This window comes from Oreochromis niloticus, linkage group LG16, assembly GCF_001858045.2.
Source record: "Oreochromis niloticus isolate F11D_XX linkage group LG16, O_niloticus_UMD_NMBU, whole genome shotgun sequence".
Lineage (NCBI taxonomy): Eukaryota > Metazoa > Chordata > Actinopteri > Cichliformes > Cichlidae > Oreochromis > Oreochromis niloticus.
Genome location: NC_031987.2, coordinates 10,117,162 through 10,143,986, shown reverse-complemented (window position 1 = coordinate 10,143,986; position 26,825 = coordinate 10,117,162). Strand labels below are relative to the sequence as shown.

General features: G+C 38.1%; 2 protein-coding genes across 5 annotated transcripts in view; one reads left to right on the top strand and one right to left on the bottom strand.

Moving 5' to 3' along the window:
* The window catches only part of LOC106097784 (serine/threonine-protein kinase pim-1), a 459,832-nt gene that overhangs the window by 298,570 nt on the left and 134,437 nt on the right, over positions 1-26,825 (bottom strand). The gene's annotated exons all lie outside the window — the stretch shown is intronic.
* The window catches only part of thsd7ba (thrombospondin, type I, domain containing 7Ba), a 182,929-nt gene that overhangs the window by 123,979 nt on the left and 32,125 nt on the right, over positions 1-26,825 (top strand). For all 4 annotated transcript variants that reach the window (XM_025904052.1, XM_013271403.3, XM_025904053.1 and 1 more), the window contains exons 14-16: positions 973-1,164; positions 12,565-12,831; positions 13,344-13,522. In XM_025904052.1, the coding sequence (XP_025759837.1) occupies positions 973-1,164; positions 12,565-12,831; positions 13,344-13,522 (638 nt within the window). The remainder of the gene's footprint in view (positions 1-972; positions 1,165-12,564; positions 12,832-13,343; positions 13,523-26,825) is intronic.

The following is a 26,825-nucleotide window of genomic DNA, read 5'->3' as shown; positions in this document are numbered from 1 at the left end:
AAATATCTACTTTGCAAATATCGTTTGCAAAAGTAGCAAACAGTTCCAAATAATTGAAACAGTGGGAACCGATTCCCAACAAGAACCGGTTTTTGATTCCCATCCCCTGTGAAAAGTACTTGATTTATTACTATGTAATCCTGATATGCTAAAGCATTGCTAATATTAAACCTGTTAAACATCCAAATGTTAATGTTACTGTTAATTGAGCATGTTGAAACATGTTTGTTTAAAGTAAAATACAGTCTCACAGTACAGCTTTTAAAAACTCATTCTGATCTATCTCTTATATTGATTGTTCCTTTTGCTCTTGACCTTTGATGATGCCTGCTGTTGCATTTTCTGAAAAAGACACCCCTTACATCTTCCATTTATTTGTATTCATTTATGTATGTCTAAAGGAAAGTAACAGGCTAGACTGTGAAATGTTTCTTCTATTCAACTGAGCGCTAGACCCACTATCAGTAAAAGGAAAAACACACATCTGCTTTTGTTACGCAGCTAATGTAATTATTCATGGCACATCCTGGCACATATTGTAGCTTCATTGCTGAATTGTAATGTCTCTATCCCTGTTTGATCAGACTCCAATAATTTCATTTTAAAACATGTAGATCATTCTGTCAAAGCTATTAACCTTTCATGTTAAGCTTTTATTATGAATGTCCTGTTTTTATACAATAAATCATGGTTATCTAAAGAAGTCTGATAATAGTGTTGAGCTTGAAGGTTGAATTACCATTTCACTTGATGCTAACATGAAAGCTGCACCAGAATATTCTAACTATGGCTGCACTGTGGAAACATTTTCTTTCAGTGCAAGCAACCTCACATAAAACTGTGAACCTTTTCTCAGGCATAGTAGGAATTTTTGAAGACTATTTTACAGTAGCGTGACTGAATTTCGGCTTGATGAAGAATGGCTTGTCATTTGTGCAATGTATAACTGAAATGGCATTCTTGTAATTGCAGGAGTCAGTTGTGTTGGGCAGAGTGGAGAGTCTGCCAATATGACAGAGTGCCTGCAATGGGCTGGTCCCTTGCCCCCTCAGATCAGAGAGTGTCGGGTGGCTTGCAAGGATGACTGCACTCTAACTGCATGGTCCAAGTTCTCTGAATGTGCTGGATGTGGCAGCTCTCGAATACGAAAGCGCTCACTTGCAGGTAAAAACTCGTTATTCACGGATTGTGAGACACACGCAATTTCAAGGCAACTGTTTCATCTTTGCTGCTGGAACAATTGGATTGTGTTCTCAGGTCAAGCATTCTCACATTGTTGTTTTATATTTTTATTGATATGGCTGGTAGTCAATTTGGAAATAAATAAAAGCAGAGAGGATAAAAGCTTTTGTAATGTCTGAGCTTGTGGCAGTTTTCTTAAGTCAGAATATACCAGTTCAGACCTAATGCGTATTAGTGAAAGATAAAAAACTTTTATTGTTTCACTTTTACATTAAATTACAATATTAATGAACATTTTTCATGTCCTCCTGCATTTCAAACTAATGAGGCTTGTTTATTTATTCATATTTTATCACTGTAGATGGTGAAAAAAATTATTTTGTAAAATTTGAGTAGAACACTGCCAACTTTTGACCAACTTCTACACCTTTTTATAATTTTTTAAACTAATTGTTAATTATAAAGTTATAGTTTAAAAGAGTAGAACAACTTTGAAATCTGAAAAAACTTTTAAAAAGTGAACTATGGCAAGATCTCAGCTTGTGTGGCAAATTTTCTGCCTTTATTATAAGCATGAATGATGTCCTGAAGTCTTTATTTGCTACAGGTGTGTTGTTTGTGGTCAAAATCTCATTACAACATTGACAGCAATCAAAATATATGTAGCTTGCCAGTGTACAACCACACACACACTATATTGCCCAAAACATTCACTCATCCATTCAAATTCAGGTGTCCCAATCACTTCCATGGCCACAGGTGTTTAAAATCCAAGCATCTAGGCACACAGACTGCTTCACCCTAAAGTTGTGAGAGAATGGGTCACTCTCAGGAGCTCAGTGAATTCCAGCGTGGTACCATGACAGGATGCCACCTGTGGCATTACTGTTATTATAACAAAACGGAAGTGAATGGGAATGACAGCAACTCAGTTATGAAGTGATACACCAAGTAAAATCACAGACTGGGGTTAAGAGATACTGATGTGCACAGAGGTCGCAAACGTTCTGCACAATGAGTCACTACAGACCTCCAAACTTCATGTGGCCATCATATTGCCTCAAGAACAGTGTGTAAAAAGCTTCATGTAATGACTTTCCATGGCAGAGCAGCTGCATCCAAGCCTTACATCACCAAACACAATGCAAAGTGTCAGATAGTGTAAAGCACGCCGACATTGGACTATAGAGCAGTAGACATGTGTTCTCTGGAGTGACGAATGTTTCTCCATCTGGCAATCTGATGGATGAGTCTGAGCTTGGTGGTTGCCAGGAGAATGGTACTTGTCTGACTTTATTGTGCCAGTAGCAAAGTTTGGTGGAGGGGGGATTATGGTATGGGGTCGTTGGCCTGACCTTTTAGTTCCAGTGAAAGGAACTATTAATGCTTCAGCATATCAAGACATTTTGGACAATTTTATGCTCCCAACTTTATGTGAACAGTTTGGGGATGACCTATTCTTGTTCCAACATTGCTGTGCGCCAGTGCACAAAGCAAGGTCGGTAAAGACATGGATGAATGGGTTTGGTGTGGAAGAATCTGACTGGCCTGCACAGAATCCTGACTTCAACACCTTTGAGATGTGTTAAAGGCCCCAAGAGACTGTCACCCAGGCTTTCTCGTCCAACATCAGGGCTCACAAATGCACTTCTGGAAGGATGATCAAAAATTCCCATAAACACACTCCTAAACCTTGTGGAAAGCCTTCCGAAAAGAGTTGAAGCTGTTATAGCTGCAAAGGGTGGGCCGACATCAAATTAAACCCTATGGATTAATTTGATGTCATTTGTGTGAAGGCAGACTAGTGAGTACTATTACTCAGTGACATCAATATTTACAAAACAAATATAGCATTTTAAATGTATTTATGAAGAAATGTTCAATACTGTAAAAACTCAAATGTGTTTTTCCAGCACTTTGTTACAGCATGACTTCAAACAGTTCCTGTAGTTTTATGTCACGTCTAAATTTGATCCCTCACAGCTTGTAGTCTCTTATTTTAGTGCAGATGGCAAAATCTGAATTACATGCTGCGGTTTCAGACCAGGCAGGATACTATTTGTCTACATTAATATTTTATCTGTTGCTGGAGGGGTTGCAGTAAACATGTCCTGTCTCCTTCTATATTGCTCTTATAATCCACCACATGAAATCAAGCTTAGCTCATGTGGAAGTGTGTTAGCATATTTGTCTGTTCATAGCAGTCATAACATGTGAATATTTCAATTCATTTGTGTCTTTATCACTTTTTTTATCACCAAATTTATCTGGACATTTGATTGGAAATGACCCTACTTTCTTTACCAAGTGTAAGGATAAGGAAGTTTGTAAACTAGATTGGTCAGTCGTCCAATAGTCAAGGTGTCCCTATGCCTATAGGTACCAGGGCAGAAGAATTTCGATGATTTTCAGTTGGTGAGTCTGTCTGTTTGTGTGTCTCATCAAGGCAAAATCTGATCTTTGAGACATCTGCTCTAGTGGGAACTATTAGAAAGGCAGCTTTGAAAGAACTGGCGGAATTTTATATGTCCGTTTGTCTGGATGATAGTGAAATAATTTTCTCAGAATGATTGCAGCATTTGAAGATATTTGACAAGATACAGGTGGATAAATGACATTAAAATCAAGGTCAAATTTGGTAATGAGTACTAAGCAACCAGTGCTTTCAGTGTTCTAAGTGTTCTCTGTTCCCGTCTAGTCAATTAATTTTCCAATTTTTAATGTATTTTTACCCACCATATAAAGTACCTTTATCTGGTGAAGCATATACCAGCCTCATATACCAGTGGCAACCACTATACTTGTCTGTAAACTGAACAGAGGGATTGCACATGTACAGCTCTGCACAAAGACTCAGTGAGTGGCAGGAGAGAGGGGGAAACTGGAAAATGTATTTTATGTACTTTAAGCTATGAAGCACCAAACGCTTAACCCCATATTGGTATCTATGATCTACACTGTAAGAAAAAGTCCTAATATAAAAGTATTTTACTGTGTATTTTACAGTTTTGTTCTTCTAGAATATCATTAAATTTAGTATTATTGCCATTTAGGGCGATCGTGGCTCAAGAGTTGGCAGTTCGCCTTGTAATCAGAAGGCTGCCGGTTCGAGCCCCGGCTCGGACACTCTCGGTCCTTGGTCAAGACACTTTACCTACCGCCTACTGGTGATGGCCAGAGGGGCCGATGGTGCGATATGGCAGCCTCGCCTCTGTCAGTCTGTCCCAGGGCATGCAATCCATTATTATTTAAACCAACTGTTAACTGTATATTTCTGTACATTTAAGTATTATTATTCATATTGCCACATTCATTGACCTTGTTTATAGGTAATTTCATTGTTTAATCACATTAAAATGTTCCTAATTTAATGTTTACAAGCACTTGAAAAAGGCAAAATCCCATGTAAAATTAGGGCAACAAACTGTATTGTTATTACTGAAAATAACCGTATTTTCATGAGAAAGTTATTTTCTGTTATTTTATGGTATTATTTTGGTGCCCCATCTGCCGGAATATAACTGTTTTTCTAGGATTTTTTTTTTAACAGTGTAGATCACCGTAAACTGTATTTAGTGGACTTAAGTGGACAAATATCATCAAAGAACTAAAAGTCGTAACATGCACCTTATCTTTATCCCTACATTTCTTTCTAGGTTTGCTTTTACAAGGTTTTAATATTGCATATTATTAAAAGTAAACTAATAAAATGCATTAGCTACCTTAACAACTGCAACATTTGTATTTAAACAAACAAACAAACATAGACAATCATGTTTGAGCGGCTTCAACTTGGGCCTGCCAGGACACTAGGCTTGTAATACACTGATGGAGATCCAAGTGACAAAAGGCAATGTAAAAACTAACCTCTAATCATTACAGGTTAAACAGAGTGGAAAACTTGCAAAACCAAATATACACTCAATAGCCACTTTATTACTTTCTAATGTAAATATGCATTTAGGTACATACACATTGTCAAGACAACCTGCTAAAGTTTAAACATCACATTGGGGAATAAAGGTTATTGATGTGGCATAGTTGTTGTTGCCACACGGGATAGTCTGAATATTTCAAAAACTGATAATCTACTGGCATTTTACCACACAACCATCTCTGGATTGCAAAAAAGGAGATCATATCCAGTGAGTGGCAGATCGGAGGAGAATGGCTTTGGACTGACAGAAAGACAACAGTAAGCAAAAAATCATCCTTTAATGCACAACCTTCAAGCCTTGAAGGTGATGGGCTAGAGCAACAGAAGACCACACCAGGTCCCATTCCTGTCAGCTGCAATAGTAAAACAAGACTACAATTTCCTGTTATACTGTAGCTGACAAGTTTGGAAGTAGAAGATTGGAAGCATGTTGCCTGGTCTGAGTTCTGCTGCAACATTTTTATGGGCAGCATCATGAAAGCATGGGTCCATTCTGGCTTGTATAAGCAGATCCAGCTGGTGGTGTAATGGTGTAAAGGTCTGGGGTATATTTTCCCAGCACCCTTTGGGCCTCAGGTACCAACTGAGCATCATTTAAACACCACAGCCGACCTAAGTATTGTTGCTGACCATGTCCATCCCTTTAAGACCACTGTGTATCCATTTACTGATGCCTCCTCTATAAGGATAACACTCCATGTCACAAAGCTCAAATCATCTCAAAGTGAATTCTTGAACATGAGAGTGAGTTTCCTGTGCACTGGCCTCCACATTCTCCAGATATCGATCTGATAGAGCATGTTTGGGATGTAATGGAATGGGAGATTCCCATCAGGGATGTGCAGCTGACAAATCTGAAGCAACTGTGTGACACTGTCATTATGGACCAAAATCTCTGAGTAACGTCTCCAGCACCTCGTTGAATCTGTGCCACATAGAACTAAGGTAGGTGTGAAGTCACAATGGGAGATCTACCCAGTAGTAGCAAGATCTACCTATGAATAAAGCGGCTGATGGGTATAATTCTCTATTTAGAATAAAAGCTCTTTGTAAATCTTGCATGTTTGCAGTGTTCTGATACATTATTTTTCATATTTTAGTTCTTACCATTCCGCTTATGTTCACAAACAGGCTGTGCTTGAAAGGAGAAAGGCATAAAACGAACAGCCATACCCAGTGTTTACTGTTCTGTCAGCTTCTGAACACTTACCCTGCCCTCTGTCCTATATACTAAAGGACACAAACATGTTGTTTTAAGCAGCAGATTTAATTTGTTACACCTCTGACTTTATATATCACATGCTTCAAAAATAGCAATCCATTTCAATTAGATGGGAGTGTATATGACACTCCACATTAGGGCAGCATCGGCTCAGTTGTTAGCACTGTTACTTCAAACAGCCTGAAACTGTCCATAGGGAGGCTGATGCCTCTCTGCGAGGAATTTGCATGTTCACCCAGTATAGGCTTCTTGCAGGTGCTCTAATTCCCAGACGTCTAAACACATGCTGATTAGGCACACTATAGATATTTACATTTAAATTCATAGATGTGAATGTCTGTTTCTATCACTATGATGGTATACGTTCCACCAGTATACTGCATACTGAACACCACCATCATCTTTTGCTGAGTGTTTTTGGGACATCTCACATTATCATTTTACTCATTTCCATTTGGCAGCCTGGTTGTGAGTAGATGTGCATCAGATGTGTTTAGTGTTTATCGTTAGCAGCGTTGGAGAATGGATTACCGCGTGCTGTTGAAAACATTCTGAACATATCATCTTTAACTCATGTGTCTATGAATAAATAACACCTTAATAGTAAATGCTGAAGGTCTGTTTCACACATCAGTAAAATACTGAAAAATTGAACCCGTTATAAAAAATAACTCTAGGGAATGATAATATTCTAGTTTTATAAATATACTAATGTCTTAATAATATAAATGTTAATAAGGAAAATAATGATTGTTATGCTGCTGTAAAATGAATCAGTATCTTGTCAGAATTTAACTTGGGTGAAAAAAATCTTTTAGAAACTCATCCTTTTTTCAGCACTTTCCTTTCAAGTGCTCAGTAGTAGCTGGTGCTATATTTTCCAGGAGAATGTTGAGTGTTGAATGAGTATTCAAACATTACCTTCTGTGAATTATTTCCCCCACTTATCAGAGAGCAGTGTTTTTGTGTGTGTATCCTGAAGAGCTTAACTGCATTTCAATGATTTAGCTGGCATTGTTAGTGTGAATTTCACAACCGCTCTGACTCTGAGCTTTCTAAGTAGCTCCTGGGTATCATTTTAGACAGGCGTTTATTGAAATATGCTTGCTCTGATGGTCAATGGCTATCTAGAAGCTGATTTCATTTCATAATTTTTCTCTTGTATTTTTTCTTTTTTGTAGGTTTTTATGATTTTAATGTTCAAGATCTTTTTTTTTACTCATTCTGAAGTGGTTTCATTGCAAAGCTGACCTGACTTTTTATGCTTAATGGATAAAATATTTGATTGCTAAGTGATGGGTTTGAAAAGTCTTTAAAAATCCACTTAAACTGCCAAGAAGTGTGTTGGTAAAATGTTTTAATGAAGTGGGCTGGAATTCAAAAGGACAGAATTTGTAGGATTTATTACACACTCTGTGATAACATAACAAAAGTTTTAATATTACACCGCTAGAAAGCCAGACAACAAACTGAAACAAACAGTCAGACTTTTTCATTCATGACAACTGTTATTCAGCCACTGTAGGACTGATAACATGAATAATGAACTTTGGGTGATGCAGCTTGAGGAATTTAATATTATATGTAAGAATATAAAGTCTATCAGTCAAGCTATATAGCAGCTTTAGCACATATTAAATTTTTTATTTTAAAAACATTGTAATGCACTGTTATTGTATTGTACAAACACTTTATTCCTTAGGTTTGCTTTGAAAAAACTAAAATGTCAAAATCAATGTGAAAAAATATAATATATTCTCAGTGTTTATGGTGACATTTAAAAAACAAACGTACGTAAGTCATGAATCAATTCAACCTTTTCAAATATGCATAAACCAATCAGTAAATATTAAGGAAATACTCTATCTCACAAGCCAAATTCATGTATTTTTTAAAGACAGGTGCAGATGGAATAGGGGGGGCATGGCTCAGCATCAACAATGGAACAGCCATCATTTTTTAACAGTTGGGTGTCAGAACATACAAAGGTATGCATTCACATCCAAATGCTTGGCAGAGTTGTTTGATAATGCTGCCAAATATTATGGGTTTAAAGAAGCATCACCTTGTGACACATATATGGAAGATTTAGAAGAAAAATCTCTATACAAAATGCATAATATTAAAACAAGCTAGATATCGCACTCTTTGTATTGCCTGCAGATATTTAACTAGTAATTTGCCTGCAAAGTCAAGTTGCCAGTGAAGTGATATTGCACTGGCACTTTTCAATCAACCACCAGCAGTGGTGTAGATTGAACAGATTGTTGATGAATTGCACTGTGACGGCAGTGGGTTCACACTCGATAAGGAATGTTTGCAATCAAATCATGTTACGAAACAGATGGACTGCTCACTGACTGGGCACACGGGGAGCTAAAGACACCCAGGATCCACAAAATAAACAGAGGTGCACAAGCATAGCAGGATTAGTACAACCGCAGTGCAACTCTTTTACCAGGTTGTGAGTGTTTGTGTGAGCTCTCCATTTGGCTTGGGTCAAGGAGTTCTGTTCATTTTACAGTGCACGAGGTGTTTACTTTAATTGTAACAATAACGTACCAATTTGCTTATTCTTGGGGGAATGCAATTCATTAAAGTGTTGAATGGTTCTATTCATGTGGGACTAACAGGATTTATTTTAACCAAACAGCAAGAAAATAACCACCTCAAAAGCAATACTGCATAAACCTACAAATAATATAATGCCATCTGTGCTTTGTACAGCAAGTTACATTGAATTTTCCTCCTTTTAAAGCAAGACTTTTAAATTAGGTTTCTTTTTTCCATGACTCTGAATTGAATGAGTGAAAGAAAATGGATGTATAAATGTATAAAGAAAAAAAACTCATCATGTTAATCACTAAAAAGTCTCTTGATAATTTATGGGGAATCATCTTTGCTTGGAGGTGCTGTTACAATACATTTCTGTGTGTAACAAACAGCAGCACATAAGGTAAGCATGTCACACTACACCAGGAAACTGAGGTAATCTCAGTACACTTTGTAGATTATTAGACTTTAGTGGCTATTAGATAAAAAAGTAGAAAGGGTCTCTGCTTTCTGAATCCACACTTAGAGGCAGCTCTTCAGGGCAGCCTCTAATTTTAAAAACTAGCAGTCTCAAGTAAATTTGCACTTTGACAGAGATTTATTCTCTTCAGATAGTCTTTAAGGTACAGTGGAGCCTGGTCATCTTTATATATAACCAGAATGGTTTTGGGCCAATGTCTCTGTATCTCTGCAAGTCTATGAGGCTTTACTGTAAAGCATTAAAATCACCTGGAAAGGAAAGCAGTGATAGACATTACACACCTTAGCAACATGTCTTCAGATATCATCATACTGTCACAGCACACACATTGTTTTGCTAAATATATTGTCAATGTTGCTATAGCAATGTATCTGTTTCTACACAATACAAACACTCAGTTGTTTGAGTGGCAGCCAATTTGTTCTTTTATCAGTTTGTTCCTTTATTCTGTATTTCTGTGGAGCACTTTATAATGCTAGTTTCATGCTATACAGAAATCATTATTGTTATTATTGTTATTATTATTTTAACGTGGAGGTAAACATGATTGCAATATAGTGTTTTTTCAATTTCAGCATAGTCAATTTAACAGTGCATTTAAGCTGACAGAAGGGATTCATATTTGCAGATCTGATGTATTATTAAACACAGTTTGGAGATTCTCTGGTAAAAACAGTAACGCCTAAACATATTAATTTTACACACAGTATACCCAAAACCTAAGAGACACACAAAATGATATTAATATTAATGTAATAAGCAACACACAAAACAATGTCAGGGACTCATTATGATCTAAATTGCATTTTTATTTTCATTTTGAATGGCAGGAAGATGAAATATAAAGATATGTAACAGTTTTGTCTTCCATTTGCTTGAATTGTCCCTTTTTAGTCTTTGAACTGCATGGGTGGGTGGGGGTCCCGGGGGGCAGTGGGCTTGTCAAATTAAATTTTGTCTAGTACTGACAAGTACATGAAGAGGTGATAACAGAGGGGACTGTTTAATCTATTTCTTTATTTTAACTGATGCATCACTGAAAGCAGGATATTTATAGGTGTTATGTTATCATATGACACAGCAGACAATCTATCATAAGGTAGACTTCTGAGGGGCTGGGAAGCTTGACAGGTTGTATCTGTTGCTTGTCCAGATATTGAAAGTTGCATTTCCAGCCACTGTATTACTGCTGTTGTTATAAATAACATTAAATAACAAAAAATAACTGTGAAAATACTTGTGCTCAATCCACTGTATATCGCTTAACCCATGTACTAATACCCAGTGATAAAGATGGATGATAGTGTAAAATGTTTTCAGTTAAATCATCTTTCATTTCTTAGACTCATTTTGGTGCCACAATCTCTATTAAAAGAAGCCGTACTAGAACTTGGCAACCCATAAGATGCACTGTGTTCTGTGGATTGTAAGTAAGCATGCTGTAAAAAAGGAAAAAATAAATAAATAAATTGTTGGAGTACAATTAAAAAAAGCTTGCCAAAAGGCAAATTTATAAAAATGATTATGTGATATAAAACAAGAAGAGACAGGCTGAAGGAAGGTAGGCATTCCAAACACAATTACAGCACTTAATCGCAATGTAACAGCTGAGCAGAACATTACAGATTAATGATATAACAATGTGTCTGTGCAGCTTTGTCCGCCCATTTCTCCACTATTGTCAACCCTTTGAATCAAAGACTCTGCACTTTTGATCATTAATAATAAACAGCAACCACTAAGTGCTGGTAAGAAATCATGGTTGTAAAAGAATGAGAGGGAATAAATGCCCATTACCAGAACACATTCAAGAGATTTTTAAATGACAGATCTTTCTGTGTTCCCTGCTCGGTGGGAGAACACTGCAATGCTGCAGCACTTTTTATCCTTCCTGCTCCTCACGGTAGCACACAGTGCACGAATGTGCTATATTCAACTATGGTGCATTTACATACAAATGAGCTGCAACAGGTTATAAATATAGAAATTATGTTTTAGCTGAATGGAACGCTAATCTTATTTGTATTGTCCATTTTAATATTGTCTAAGTAGTATGGTAAAGCAATTCTAGTCAAGTCTAACCTTCGCTGTAGCTGTAGTGTCATAACACAGACACTAAGCATGCACCATTTCCCCAAGGGGGTTTAAAATAAATGGAGAAATTAAGCAATAATACATTTGCAAACAGCACCAATTATCCAGTGAGGTTTTTTGGGCATCACACGACAAAAGGAACAAATAAGTGTTTTTCGTTGGTTATGATTTTATTTATGTTTTTGGTTTTTGGGGGGGTTTTTTACTGTCTCGGTTCATTTGCTGTGTTTCTTCTAAAGGAACACAACAAACATAGACCAGAATCGCAAAAGATGACCTACTGAGTAAATTGGTTTACATCCAGCCTCGCAGCAGTTTGTGGTATGTAATGGGAAAAGCCTGCCATTTGACTGCAGTATTTTGTGGTGGAATCACACGTAAGGGGGAAAAAATGTAGTATTATACAAATACATTTCAATAAATACTACATAATAGCGTTTGATAACTATACAATAAAACACAGCTACTGTCACTCCATGTTAACGCCTTATGCTCTATTATTGTATGATGGCAGATTTAACAGTTGGTTACATTGCTTTAGTACATCTTTAGAGAATATACTGTATTTCTGCAGATAACTGTGATTTGGTCTTAAATGTGAGTGAGAATAATGAAACTTTAAGCCAGCTTCTAAAGCAATTCACTGCCTTGTGGAGTCAGCAGTGAAAGGGAGGCAATGATTCCCACAAGAACTGAAACAGTGATCTTATTAGCTAAGGCTCCAATACAAGTCTGTTAAGACTAGAGATGCTGGATTTAAGACAGCAAGCGGACTTGCAATGTGCCTGTAAGTGGCCTCACAGTTATAATAGTGCAAATTAACAATTCACGCTCAGCTAATAGCTGCACTGGTTATTTAGTTTTCTCATCTGCTGACTTTGTAAATTTATTAACATAAATACATTCTGTTTCCATTTAATGAACACTTTTTAATTACTGTAACTGCTGTTTATGTTAAACAATACACCTAATTATACATTCATCTCTCAAGACTCTTTTCTGAAATGGAAAAAAGCTGTCCTCGTGCCCTATTACAAAACATGTTCTGCCCATCCAGTTCAGTAATTTTGTATTTTTTGTCCATCTTCTGCTTAGGTCGTAGCAAAAAAAAGGAAACCTGCTTGAATAAGGAGTTGTACCCGTTGGAGGAGACAGAGACATGTCCTTGCGATGAGTTTTTGTCCCAGCCCTATGGGAACTGGTCTGCTTGCATACTCCCTGATCCTTCGGTCTTGGGATCATCACAGGGCTGGATGAGCCATCGAGAGGTGAAGGAGTGTGGCCAAGGTCTGCGCTACAGGGCTGTTGCCTGCATTAACCAGCAGGAGAACCTGGTTAGCCCTGCACTCTGTACAGAGTCAGGTAGGACTAATTGAGATATGCCTACAAATTACACATTTTAGCTAAAAATAATGATTATCTTTCATAAACATACAACATAGTATTAGATACATACAACATAGATTATATCTCTAATTTATTTCACTATATATAGTAAATTGATGATGAAATTTGATGAGAGTATGAGCAATTTAACTTTTAATGTCAAAGAAAAGTGTCAGTGACTAAAACAGAACTATAAGTCTTTGTGGTCGTTTCCTTGTGTCGTGAAGCCTTGCTGTGTAAGTCTAGCTAAAAACCAAAAGCAGAGAACAACATTTTTTTAACACACTGTAAAAAGCTGATACAGCATAGGAATTAAATGCTCATTAGTCAGTTTATTAGCCCTTGGTCTCACGGTGGGTAAGTCCAGGGTCTGGGGTAAAACTCGCCAGTAACATGACTGTCTGACATAATTAATGTGATCTGCACTGCAGCTGCAGAACAAGTCTGAATTATCCCTGCCTATTCTGTCTGCCAATTTTCAATTCCAGGCTACATTGTGGAGGTTTGCCACATCCCTTGCCCCATAGACTGCAAGCTCAGTGACTGGTCAGCTTGGTCCCCTTGCAGTGCATCCTGTGGCAGCGGGTTAAAGATCAGGTCTAAGTGGCTGAGAGAAAAAGCTTTCAATGGAGGACGACCATGTCCCAAACTGGATTTAAAGAACCAGGTAAGGCTAGCACCAGTGCATTCATATGTAGTATATAGAATCCAATACAAGAGGAAAAAGCAAATATTGAAAGGTAACTGTTTGTTATGAATCTGTCCTCAAAGTGGAATTTGTAGTCACTTTTGACACTTGTTGCTTGATCTTTATTAATATTTATTAATAACAGTTATGGACATTCAACTATTACAATAAAATTTACACAAGGAGACACAGTAAAACCACACAGAAATTAGCTCACCAGCTCTTTTGCTGCTTATTTAAGTTCCTTTTTCTCAGACTTGGTCATTTTCAGGGATAATACAGTTTTCAATTCAGCTTTATTTATGTAGGTCCAAATCATAACAACAGTCATCTCAATGCACTTTATAAGGTAAAAACACTACAATAATAGAGAAAAACCCCAACAATCAAATGACCCCCTTTGAGCAAGCACATGGCAACAGTGGGAAGGAAAACCTCTTTTTTAACAGGAAGAAGCTTCTGACACAACTAGTCTCAGGGAGGGGCAGCCATCTACGTCAGTGGTCCCCAACCTTTTTTGCGCCACGGACCAGTTTATGCCCGACAATATTTTCACGGACCGGCAATAAGGTGTCGCGGATAAATACAACAAAATAAAACTAGTGCCGGTACCGAAAAAACAAGATTTATTCATAACACACGTGAAAAGACCCAGGAAAACCGAGTTAACGATAAGAACGATAACAAAATAACGCTGAAAACCGATAAAAACCCTGAAAACCATACATTTCACACCTGAGCCTCAACTCTCGCGGCCCGGTATCAAACAACTCACGGACCGGTACCGGTCCGAGGCCCGGGGGTTGGGGACCGCTGATCTACGTGACTGGTTGGAGGTGATGGGAAGAAGACAGGAGAAAAGACACACTGTGGAAGAGAACCAGAGATTAATAATAACAAATAATGGAAGTCACGTGTACTTCTGCAGTACATGTAACACAGAATTATGCAGAAACAAAATATATGGAAACAAATACTGGCTTGGTGCTAATAGTGTTCTCCTTGCTGTACGCAGGCACATACTATCTTACACAGGAAACATTTGTACGATGCATGCTGCACTTTCCATGTGAGTGTTTGACACATCTCATTTAGGCTTTTAGGATACCTTTGATGAATTCTGCTCACATTTCAATGACAAGGTTTATTACCCTTTAGGCAGAGGGACTCTGGGGTGATCAGTTCATTGTCTGGTGTTTTGAGTCACCAAATCAATGGCCTTGCAAGACATGCCCTTTCCTTGACATAAAAATGGAAGAAAATTAAGTAACAAAAAAGAGAGAGAATAGAGTGGAGGGAAGTGGACAGATGGGAGCTTTTGATATTCCATAGTCAGGTTTTTTTTGCACAGCCCTGAATATTTTGTGACAGCACATCTCTCGTGGGGTCACGGTTTAAAGAGGGGAAGTGTTTTATGAATGCTGCCTCTATGCTTGAATGGGCTTGAAAGGACACTTTAGTTTGTAGAGGTCAGTATGGAGATGAGGCATGGCTGTGTGAAAAATATTCTAATGTGTTCTAGTGGAGATTTGTGTACAGATGGTTAAGTGCCCACTAACAAGGTCTATATGGCCCCTGTTGTAATGCCCTGTAATAACCCTCAACACTTAAATTGGAGCTCACTGTTGCCCATGTCCTCATGGATTTATCCAGACTGTGGAGTGGGGCTCATTGTTAACATTGCTAAATTGGCCATTTAAAGTGAAGTACATCTGTCCAAAGTGTGGGTGGAGAGATACTCTAACCTTTGTGCTAGTTCTGTAGGCATAGAACTGCGAGGGTGTTTCCTCCTGTTGTGTCAAATGATGAAACTTCTAAATGGTCTCAACAAGATGTCAAAGAAAGATTTATCCTCTGGTTTATCCTTGCTTTGTCCTAAAGTAACTATCCTCCATTGCTCTCTATTTTTACATTTGTGAAAATTTAGTTAATGTCTGTTAGGAGTATTTCACAACAACAAATATTCTCAATCCTAATTGGTCTCTCTTCTTTCACAAATACTTGCTCTCCTGTCGCTGACTCTGAACTGTGAATTGCTGTAGCCAAAGTCTACTCTCACACCTACCAGCAGATGTTTCCCCTTGAGCCCCAGCCAGAAGTGATTGGATCGACAGTTATAAAATTTACAGCATGCCACAAATCATCTTCTTGTCACATGGTTGAGTGAGCGCAAAAGATAGGGGGAGAGATAGAGATAGGAAGAGCCAGAGCGAGAAGGAAAACGAAAGCGAGAGAGAGAGAGCCACCATGGAAATAATGAGCAATAATGGCTACAATGTCAAAAAGGCAGTGCAGGAGCTGCTCTGTAAAGTAAACTCAAAAGTGTGCTGTTAATGAGCAAGTCCATATGCATGTATATATTTTCTTTTCTTTTTTTTTGGACTGATAAATGAATGACCATGAACAAGTTAATCATGATGAATAATGCACGCATCACTCTCACTGAAAACAGTCCCCAAGCTGTTGTGTACAAGTGGGAAATGAGTAAGTAAAGAATCAACTTCATGTTGAAGAATACTAAAAACTCTGTACTCTTGTTTGCACTTTGATAAACGCCACCCCTAAACAGCAGTTGTTCAGTCACAGCTAGCCAATGTTTTTGATCGTATCCATGCATGGTTGTAGCTATAACACTGACTGTATATAAATCATAGCAAAACTTTGTTTAGATTAGTTAGAGATAGACCAAAATGTAAACATAAGCATGGGCACATATCTTATCTTTCTATCATTAGTATGTACCTAACATCCAAGGTCAAGGTGAGTATTTTTTCAGTTACAGGTTACTAAAAAAAGCGAGTATAACCGTGTAAAACTCATTAACCGAAATAATGCAAGTTAGTCCTCATCCAGCACAATGGGACACATTCCATCTCCCAAATCGACCCACCCATCCCAAAGTGAACTGTGGTAGGTCATTTGCTGGGACAGTCCCAGTGGATAAGACCAAGAACACTCCTGTCAGCTAGCAGCTATCAACAGGATATTGAGTCTACAATTCACCACTGATAAGAAGATCTTCTAAAAGAAAACTGGAAAGATCTTGACTGGTCTAATGAGTCTTAATTTTTGCTGCAACATTTGGATGGTAAGACATGGATCCACCTTGCCTTGTATCAACGAATCAACGCTTCAGACTGCTGCCGGTGGTGTAATGATATGGGGGATATTTTCTTGACAAACCGTAAGCTATGGATCATGTCATTGTGTTCACTGTATTCAATTGACCTCCAGAGTCACCAGATGTCAATCCAATAGAGCACCTCTGGGATGTGGTGGGATAGGAGAATCACATCATGAATGTGCAACCGGCAAATCTGCAGCAACTGCATGATGCTGTCAATATCTGCCAAAATTTAACTACCTTGGCAAATCTATGCCAAAAGGCCTCCAACCAAATATCATGTATGCTGTCATGAAGTACATATCTAAAATCTTTTGTTAACATTATTGTTTTAAACCATAGCCAGCCTTAATTTTTGATAACAGTTATCATGAACTGCTGTAAAAATTTGTCTTTACATAGTCAACATAGTTTGTGTAACTTTTAGCCATGCAAAATATGGTATGATATATATATCTATATATATATATATATATATATATATATAGATATAGATATATATAGATATATATAGATATATATATAGATATAGATAGATATATATACACACAGGGAGTGCAGAATTATTAGGCAAATGAGTATTTTGTCCACATCATCCTCTTCATGCATGTTGTCTTACTCCAAGCTGTATAGGCTCGAAAGCCTACTACCAACTAAGCATATTAGGTGATGTGCATCTCTGTAATGAGAAGGGGTGTGGTCTAATGACATCAACACCCTATATCAGGTGTGCATAATTATTAGGCAACTTCCTTTCCTTTGGCAAAATGGGTCAAAAGAAGGACTTGACAGGCTCAGAAAAGTCAAAAATAGTGAGATATCTTGCAGAGGGATGCAGCAGTCTTAAAATTGCAAAGCTTCTGAAGCGTGATCATCGAACAATCAAGCGTTTCATTCAAAATAGTCAACAGGGTCGCAAGAAGCGTGTGGAAAAAACAAGGCGCAAAATAACTGCCCATGAACTGAGAAAAGTCAAGCGTGCAGCTGCCAAGATGCCACTTGCCACCAGTTTGGCCATATTTCAGAGCTGCAACATCACTGGAGTGCCCAAAAGCACAAGGTGTGCAATACTCAGAGACATGGCCAAGGTAAGAAAGGCTGAAAGACGACCACCACTGAACAAGACACACAAGCTGAAACGTCAAGACTGGGCCAAGAAATATCTCAAGACTGATTTTTCTAAGGTTTTATGGACTGATGAAATGAGAGGGAGTCTTGATGGGCCAGATGGATGGGCCCGTGGCTGGATTGGTAAAGGGCAGAGAGCTCCAGTCCGACTCAGACGCCAGCAAGGTGGAGGTGGAGTACTGGTTTGGGCTGGTATCATCAAAGATGAGCTTGTGGGGCCTTTTCGGGTTGAGGATGGAGTCAAGCTCAACTCCCAGTCCTACTGCCAGTTTCTGGAAGACACCTTCAAGCAGTGGTACAGGAAGAAGTCTGCATCCTTCAAGAAAAACATGATTTTCATGCAGGACAATGCTCCATCACACGCGTCCAAGTACTCCACAGCGTGGCTGGCAAGAAAGGGTATAAAAGAAGAAAAACTAATGACATGGCCTCCTTGTTCACCTGATCTGAACCCCATTGAGAACCTGTGGTCCATCATCAAATGTGAGATTTACAAGGAGGGAAAACAGTACACCTCTCTGAACAGTGTCTGGGAGGCTGTGGTTGCTGCTGCACGCAATGTTGATGGTGAACAGATCAAAACACTGACAGAATCCATGGATGGCAGGCTTTTGAGTGTCCTTGCAAAGAAAGGTGGCTATATTGGTCGCTGATTTGTTTTTGTTTTGTTTTTGAATGTCAGAAATGTATATTTGTGAATGTGGAGATGTTATATTGGTTTCACTGGTAAAAATAAATAATTGAAATGGGTATATATTTGTTTTTTGTTAAGTTGCCTAATAATTATGCACAGTAATAGTCACCTGCACACACAGATATCCCCCTAAAATAGCTAAAACTAAAAACAAACTAAAAACTACTTCCAAAAACATTCAGCTTTGATATTAATGAGTTTTTTGGGTTCATTGAGAACATGGTTGTTGTTCAATAATAAAATTATTCCTCAAAAATACAACTTGCCTAATAATTCTGCACTCCCTGTATATATATATATATATATATATATATATATATATATATATGTATGTGTGTGTGTGTGTGTGTGTGTGTGTGTGTGTATATGTATATGTGTGTGTGTGTGTGTGTGTGTGCGTGTGTGCGTGCGTGTATATATGTATATATGTGTGTGTGTGTATATATATGTATATGTATTTAAAAATGGCTTCCCAAAACAGTTTTCTATTTTTGTTGTTTTTAGTAATAGACTGAAATATTTTGAGTTGTCTATCTCCTTGAAATACACTGTGTGTATGCCACTTCTCTCAGAGAACGTGAAGTTATAAATACAAAACTGACAGTATGGTTTTTTTAAAACATTGCATCAGGAAACACGTGACTGCTGTCAAGGGTGCCTGGCCATAGACTGAAGTGAAGGCACCACTGGCAATACATGGCTGTCTCTCTCATTTTCTCGAAATAAGTTCCATCTTGAAGCCTCGACATATTATCAGCTATGAAAATAGGAGAAACAAAAGGGAGAGCTTTAAATTAGGAGAGATTTTAAAGTTGCATACATATGATGTTTATTGGTTTATTTTCATTACAGTTAGTATGGGTTCCCCAGCATGATAACTGTCTCATATATACCCTTATGTTTTAATTGTGGAGTACAGGTATATACAGTGGTGTGAAAAAGTGTTTGCCCCCTTCCTGATTTCTTATTTCTTTGTATGTTTGTCACAATTAAATATTTCAGATTATCAAACAAATTTAAATATTAGACAAAGATAAAAGAGGTAAACACAAAATGCAGTTTCTAAATGGTGTTTATTATTAAGGGGAAAGAAAATCCTGACCTACATGGCCCTATGTGAATATGTGATCGTCTCCACGTTGTTAAATCATGAATTAATGGTGATTGACCACATTTTTACAAAGCTGACATCAGTTTCACTGCCACACCAAGGACTGATTACTTACTGCCAGACCTGCTGAATCAAGAAGTCATTTAAGTAGAAGCTAGAAGCAGGTTTAAAAATCTCAAAAAGCAACACAACATGCAACGATCCAAAGAAACAGCTAAGAAACAGAGTCAAAAGCCATTTCTAAGGGATTGGGACTCCAATGAACAATGGTGAGAACCATTATACACACATGGAGAAACCTGGAAAAGTGATGAACTTTCCCAGGAGTGGCCAGCCTACTAAAATTACTCCAAAAGCGCATCAATGACTCGTTTAGAAGAACCCAGAACAACATCTAAAGAACTGCAGACCTCACTTGTCTCAGTTAGGGTCAGTGTTCATGACTCCAACATAAGAAAGAGACTGGGCAAAAATGGCCTGCATGGCAGAGTTTCAAGACCAAAACCACTGCTGAGCAAAAGGAACATAAAGAAAACATCTTGATGATCCCCAAGACTTTTGGGAAAATACTCTGTGGACTGATGAAGCAAAAGCTGAAGGTGCGTGCCCCATTACATCTGGTGTATGAGTTACACAGCATTTCAGAAAAGGAACATCATACCAACAGTAAAATATGGTGGTGGTAGTGTGATGGTCTGGGGCTGTTTTGCTGCCTCAGAATCTGGAAGACTTGCTGTGGTAAATGGAAACATGAATTCTGCTTTCTTCCCAAACAACCTGAAGGAGAATGTCCGGCCATCTGTTCGTGACCTCAAGCTGAAGGGCACGTGGGTTCTGCAGCAGGACCAAAACACAACAGTGAGTCTATCTCTGAATGGCTTAGAAGAAACATAATGGAGACTTTGGAGTGACCTAAGCTGAATCCGATCGAGAATCTTCCAATATGGCTGAATTACAACAATTCTGCAAAGATGAGTGGAACAAATTGTTCCACAGTGCTGTAAATGACTCATTGAGAGTTATTGCAAATGCTTGCTGCTGCTAAGGGTAGCCCAACCAGTTATTAGGTTTAGGGAGCAATACCTTTTTTGGCCATTAATATGCAAACTGTCATGACCATTGATCAACAACCACTGATCAAAGCTCATTGATCAGTGACAATTGATCAATGGCCATGAGTACCATTCCAAACATTTGGGGAATGGCTGCAATCACAGCATTGTAAGATGGCAAAAGTTGAAAGAGTGGCCCCTGGCCTCTAGGTGTAAATAGACTGGGGGCTTAGCAATTTGAAACAACAACATTGCAGATGTGGAAGCAGAGCAGCTGCTGATGAAAGTATCAGCCTGTCTCAGCAATGCAGTTTCTGTGGGTGTGATCAGTTCTACTAGCGAGATTTTTCTCTGTGTCACAGCAACCCTTTGCAAGGATGTTTTTCTCTGCTTGGGTGAGTTGTCTGTCAGACAAATTTTTTACCCGCTTGTCCACATCCTCAGTGCGGCATCCTTCTCTCTTCTGGCCGCTTAGAATTTCCGTATTTTGCTGGTGTTTCCAACGCACAACAAGTAGGTCAACTTCCTTTGTTGCCCGGTCTTAGACTTTTCATGCTGCGCTAGACGAGCCTTCTTAGTGAAGTCAAACACCTTTTGAAGAGTATTCTCATCTGGAAACATCGTAAGTCTCTTTCAGATCTACTCCTCTTTTGATTTTAGCACATCGATGGTAAAAAATAAATGTTGTCTCACCCGTTCATTGAGCAGCTGACTCTGTGCCTTCTGGAGGAAGGCACCACTGAAGATCTTGTCAGTGATGCTAGTTTCAGTCATTGTACAAAAGAACTGTTTATAGAGACTGAAGAATTCACTTGGGTGAGTGACGAAACGTTTCTCTCACTGAAAGCCAGATGAACAGAATCAACTTTTGGGGATCTTTTTCTAATATTTTAATTAGTTTGGTGATCTGAAACATTTAGGTGTGACAAACGTACAAAAAAAAGTAAGAAATCAGGAAGGGGGCAAACACTTTTTCACACCATTGTATATCCCAGATTTTTAAACATAATTATAAATTCACCCAAAAACCTTTCTAATGAAATGATGAACCCCTTCTCATTGATGTAAGAGTACCACTATATGTAGCATACTGCTAAACACAAGATGCCCTGAGAGAGAGCCACTGAGAGCGCACAGATGTCAAAGCTGAGCTCCAGGGGAAACACAAATTGGCTCTATAATTACTAGAGCTATCTGAATTTCATCAAAACTCCAAGTGTTTACCACCAAATGCTGAGATATCAAGTACTATATTCACTTTCCATATAACACAAAAAATGTCAGCCACATAGGTGTGTCTTATTTCTGTTAAGGCCTTGGGGTCTACACTGTATGCGCTATGTGTGCTAAGCGGGTTGTCTGTGGATGAATTTTTTGGTGAACAATAAGCAAGATGCAAAATTAATCAAATTGTCTTCCCTGCTGTGCACCTTGTGGACTTTGAAACAAAACAACAAAAATCCTCATGCTGTGAAATATGTTACATTAAATTAGAAAGTTGAACAGTTTCACTGACTTGATTGTTGATTTCTGCCTTTTTTCCATTTCTCAAAGGAAGATGCTGCATCTATCCAGTCTATAAGAATGAATAATTATATTTAATTTATAGGTTTTTACAAACAGTGTTGTTTTTGTAGTGAATTGGAAACATTTTAATAGTGGCCAGCGGTTCGATCTTTGGCTTATTCTGTCACCAGACTGCACCGATGCATCAATCTGTGCTGGTGACTGTGTCTATTAGAGAGAAAGCCTTGTATGTATGCAGTAGGTGCTGTATGAATGTCAGTGTGAAGGATAGGGGGATACGGCTTGTTGCATGCATCAAACATCACAGTTGTTTAAAAGTCCCAAAAGAAATTCCCTAATTATTTTAAAAAACTATGCCACTTTTTTAAAAGGTAAGACAGAATTCTAATTTACATTTGAATACACACAAGTATATGTATATGTAAATTATATGTAGATGTAAATGATTAAGATTTTACCCACCATATCCTATATACAATACAACAGTCTACAGTTATTTCCCAGACTCTGTTTTGTTTTGACAGAGAGTCAAAAGAAGGTATGTTGTGCTTTCTTGGCCATTGCTTGATCTCTTGGCTCCATTCAAACGGGTGTTTATGTATTTGTCAGTAAGCTACGGGGCTGCTGATCCTACTGGGTAACAGTGTCTTGCTTTAGAGAAAAGAAAATGAAAATGGTGATACACGGTTTTAAATAGGCCTTAATTTACTGACAATTTGTTTTTTATCTCAGCCACACATTTACTGATGAGAAATGTCATGGTGTCTGCTGGTATTGCTGCCAAGCTAAGCTCTAATGGTGCTGCTGTTGATGATACCCAAGCTCACTCTATTTTTCAGTAACACATGTAAATGTTTGATGCTTTTGGTTAAAAGAGGATTAAATTTCTACTAGTCTTGTCAGCACTTGTTTTTGATATTTATCTAGTCTTTCCTCATGGCTTAGCTTTTGTTGATAAAGCTTTAATATATTTGGTGTAATAGGCTTCAAGTGTTTTAGTTTATCAGATTTTCTCTACAGATCTTAAATCCATATTTTGGAAGGATAATTAACTCCGTTCACTTAGTAAATGATTAAAAGATGTGTGTGTTGTTCATGCATTATACAATTAGACCTAAACCAAGGTCCTGTTAAAGTTGTCAGGATTAGCTAATCACACTTCATGAACATGTGACTGTTATTAATGTCTCTATGCCAAAACTGAAGTTATAAACAAGTTTAAAAAATAATTGAGTCTGCATATGTTTGCTGGGAAATTGGAGTTCTGGGAGTTTAGCCTACCTTAGAGCCTGTATTGTGTGCTGTTCTCCAACCAGCCAGAGTAAATAAAATGCTCTTCTACCTACGCATCGAATCTAACATTCTTACCAACACATATTGTCTGCTGAAGCTAGCTAAATATATTGATAAGGTGTCCTGTTTCTTTGCTTTTAGAAACTGTTGGGTTGTTTAGGCTGTGGGGTTTGGGTTTTTTTGTTGTTGCTTTTTTTGAGTCGTTACCCATTTACATTGTAAAGAACCTTCATTTCATTGAATCTGAATGAATAGCCTTGTATACATAAGAATTCATTCTGCTACTTCTATATGCAGTCACATTATCAAGACACACATGTTCATACTATAACACTGTCTCCACTATGTTTGACAGATGATGGAATATATTTCAGCTCATAAGGTGTTCCTTCCCTTCTGCAAACATTCCTATTCCCATCATTCTGGTACAAGTTTATCTTGGTTTTATCTGTCCAAAGAGTTTTTAAAGATATTTTTGTTTTTCCAGGACTTTTCAATGTTTTCAGGGGTTGCAGAAAATTTCTAAAAAAAGCCTGGCTTCCTATTCTTTAGTGTAACCAGTGGTCTGCATTTTGCCATCTCTACATTGTAGACTTTTATAATAATATACCTATTTCCTCTGGAGTGTTCTTAAGTTATAAACAAGACTTGGAAACGATACATTTTAGCATTCCATATTTTCTGGGGTCCTTTTGATGTCATTAAGCTAGCTAGTGCATTCCCTGTTTTAAAGAACGCACCAGATTATCGATTTGCCCACACCTAAACCTGGTCATTTTAGTTCATTGTAAAGATACTTTTGAGCCTTTGAAAATGAGGGCCTATGTATAAAAGTGGCTGTAATTCCTACAGCTTAACTGTGGTGGTGTACAGTGGCAAAAATTTATACATATATATATATAGTGGTGGTAGACAAACAGAAGAAGACGGCCGTAGTGATCGATGTAGCGGTTCCGAATGACAGCAATATCAGGAAGAAGGAACACGAGAAGCTGGAGAAATACCAAGGGCTCAGAGAAGAGCTCGAGAGGATGTGGAGGGTGAAGGTAACGGTGGTCCCCGTGGTAATCGGAGCACTAGGTGCGGTGACTCCCAAGCTAGGCGAGTGGCTCCAGCAGATCCCGGGAACAACATTGGAGATCTCTGTCCAGAAGAGCGCAGTCCTGGGAACAGCTAAGATACTGCGCAGGACCCTCAAGCTCCCAGGCCTCTGGTAGATGACCCGAGCTTGAAGGATAAACCGCCCGCATGGGCGTGCTGGGTGTTTTATATATATTCCTTAGTCCATCCATCCATCCATCCATCTATCCCTCCATCGTTTATTTTTTTGATAAATTATATTTTAAAATTAATAATAATATATTACTGTTATTTATCTTACAGTTATGGAGTAACCAATAGAAAAATGCAAGCTTTTTAACGTGAGGCAGTTGTTGCATACTGATGTGTGAAGGGAGCAGAACCCACAGGGCTGACTACACTGACAGACAGTTGCTTTCATATATCCCAGAGATGAGAGAGCCACATCATGTTCATATGACGTTGGGAATGCACAACTCTGCGAGCAGTGTTGGATATACATCTTCCACAAGCAGCCAAAACTTGCCCATAATGCCTTTAGCCATTTTAGCTGGGTTTGTCAGCTCAGATTCAGTCATCTCAGAATGTCATTTTTTTTTTTTTCCTGAAAAATTCTCAAGCCAGAAAGCCTTTCATGTTTCTGTGACAGCCAGCAGCTGTGAGTCATCATGTCATTTGCTTCAGGATAACCGCATAACGAAAAATGTTTTTAATATGACGAATAGGAAATGTTATATAACTTATAGTCTAACATATTTTTGTTTTATTTTATAAAACAAGTCTCTCTTCATTTGCGCATCAAATAAGGTTGCACAACAAATATAATGAGCAAAATAGTTTACATAACATGTAAGGTGTAGTGGTGCAATGTACTGAGCAGAAGGCAAATTGAAGCCATAAGCAAATATTTAATTATTTTTGTGCAGACTCATCCGGTGCATGGAACTTTGAAAACAAGGGTTATACCTGCTTTTGGCTTCTCTTGATTTGTGCATACTGTTGCTTTGGTGTAAATGTCACCACTTTGTACTGTTGTGAAAAGTACCACGAATCAACATTGATATGATAAATCTTGCAGGAACCTTGGCCTGTACTCAAGACACACAAGTGGGCCGTGGCAGTGCCCCAGAGTAAATAGGGGTGCAGTGGTGACAGACACTATATCAGCCATTATGTGCAATTTTTTCTACGTACCGTGTGGACCTATAAGTGCTTTTGAGTGCTCTTGGTATGCCAGATTGTATGACCTACCGTAACAGAGGCACCCCTGTCTTGTTGTTTCGAAAATCTTCAATAATGACTGTTCACAGTGCAGCAAAAATAAAGCCCAAAGTACACAATTATTGCGACATTATTCAGTAAAATAAGCTGCTTTGCTTACCTTATTCAAGTGCAAATTTGAGATTTGGCAAGTACAGCCTCGCCTATGCTTACCATAAAGGCGCTTGATTGTTCGTACTTTCAGGCATTTTACTTCTCGGGCTCTGTGAAAACATTGATAGCTGCTGCTTTGATGTTACTAGCTGTTCTGCTTTGTCGTAAATGTTCTTAGGGACTCTCTTCATCGCCGTGACAGGTGTTATGTCATAGTTATGATTGTGTCATGTTGGTAATTTCCATACCTCTTTAAATAAGTGTTTATATTATTGTGGCATATACTATGTGCATCTATCTTTGCCAGTATGGTGGTGTTAACTCATCTTCATCTTAGCACTGCACGAAGTCTATTTAGAATATTATTATGACATTCACACACAGCGATTCTCTTGCACCAAAGATTTAATATAGACTATGAATTGAAAATAGAACATGCTTGAGTTGAGCATTTACAGAAAGCTATTGTCTTTTTTTTTAATTATATGTATGATGAACTGAGGCATACTGCATGATCACATTGTAGTGACCCGTCAGTCGCAAATTATTCTGGCCTAAAGCATACCCTGCTGTGTTGTCCTTTTGATTACAGTTGACAAAATGAATGTTGAGATCATAAGCAAATCAAGAATGTGTTTAAAAGGTTAAAGAGAACCAAAGTTTTCCATGAATGACTACACAGTGTGACTCTAAAACCTGTAAAACCTACATTCATTTTTATATGCAGTGTATGGGTACACCCCGTTCTGTTGGAATCATTAGTGTATACAGATAATTTTCCTCAGTCAAGTCTCGTTCATCCCTCTGTTGAAATTCAAACACAGCCCATAGCAGCTCAAGGGAATGGATGGATCCCAAATTGCAGGATTAATGTTAGATGTCTTGTGCTTACCTGGCTG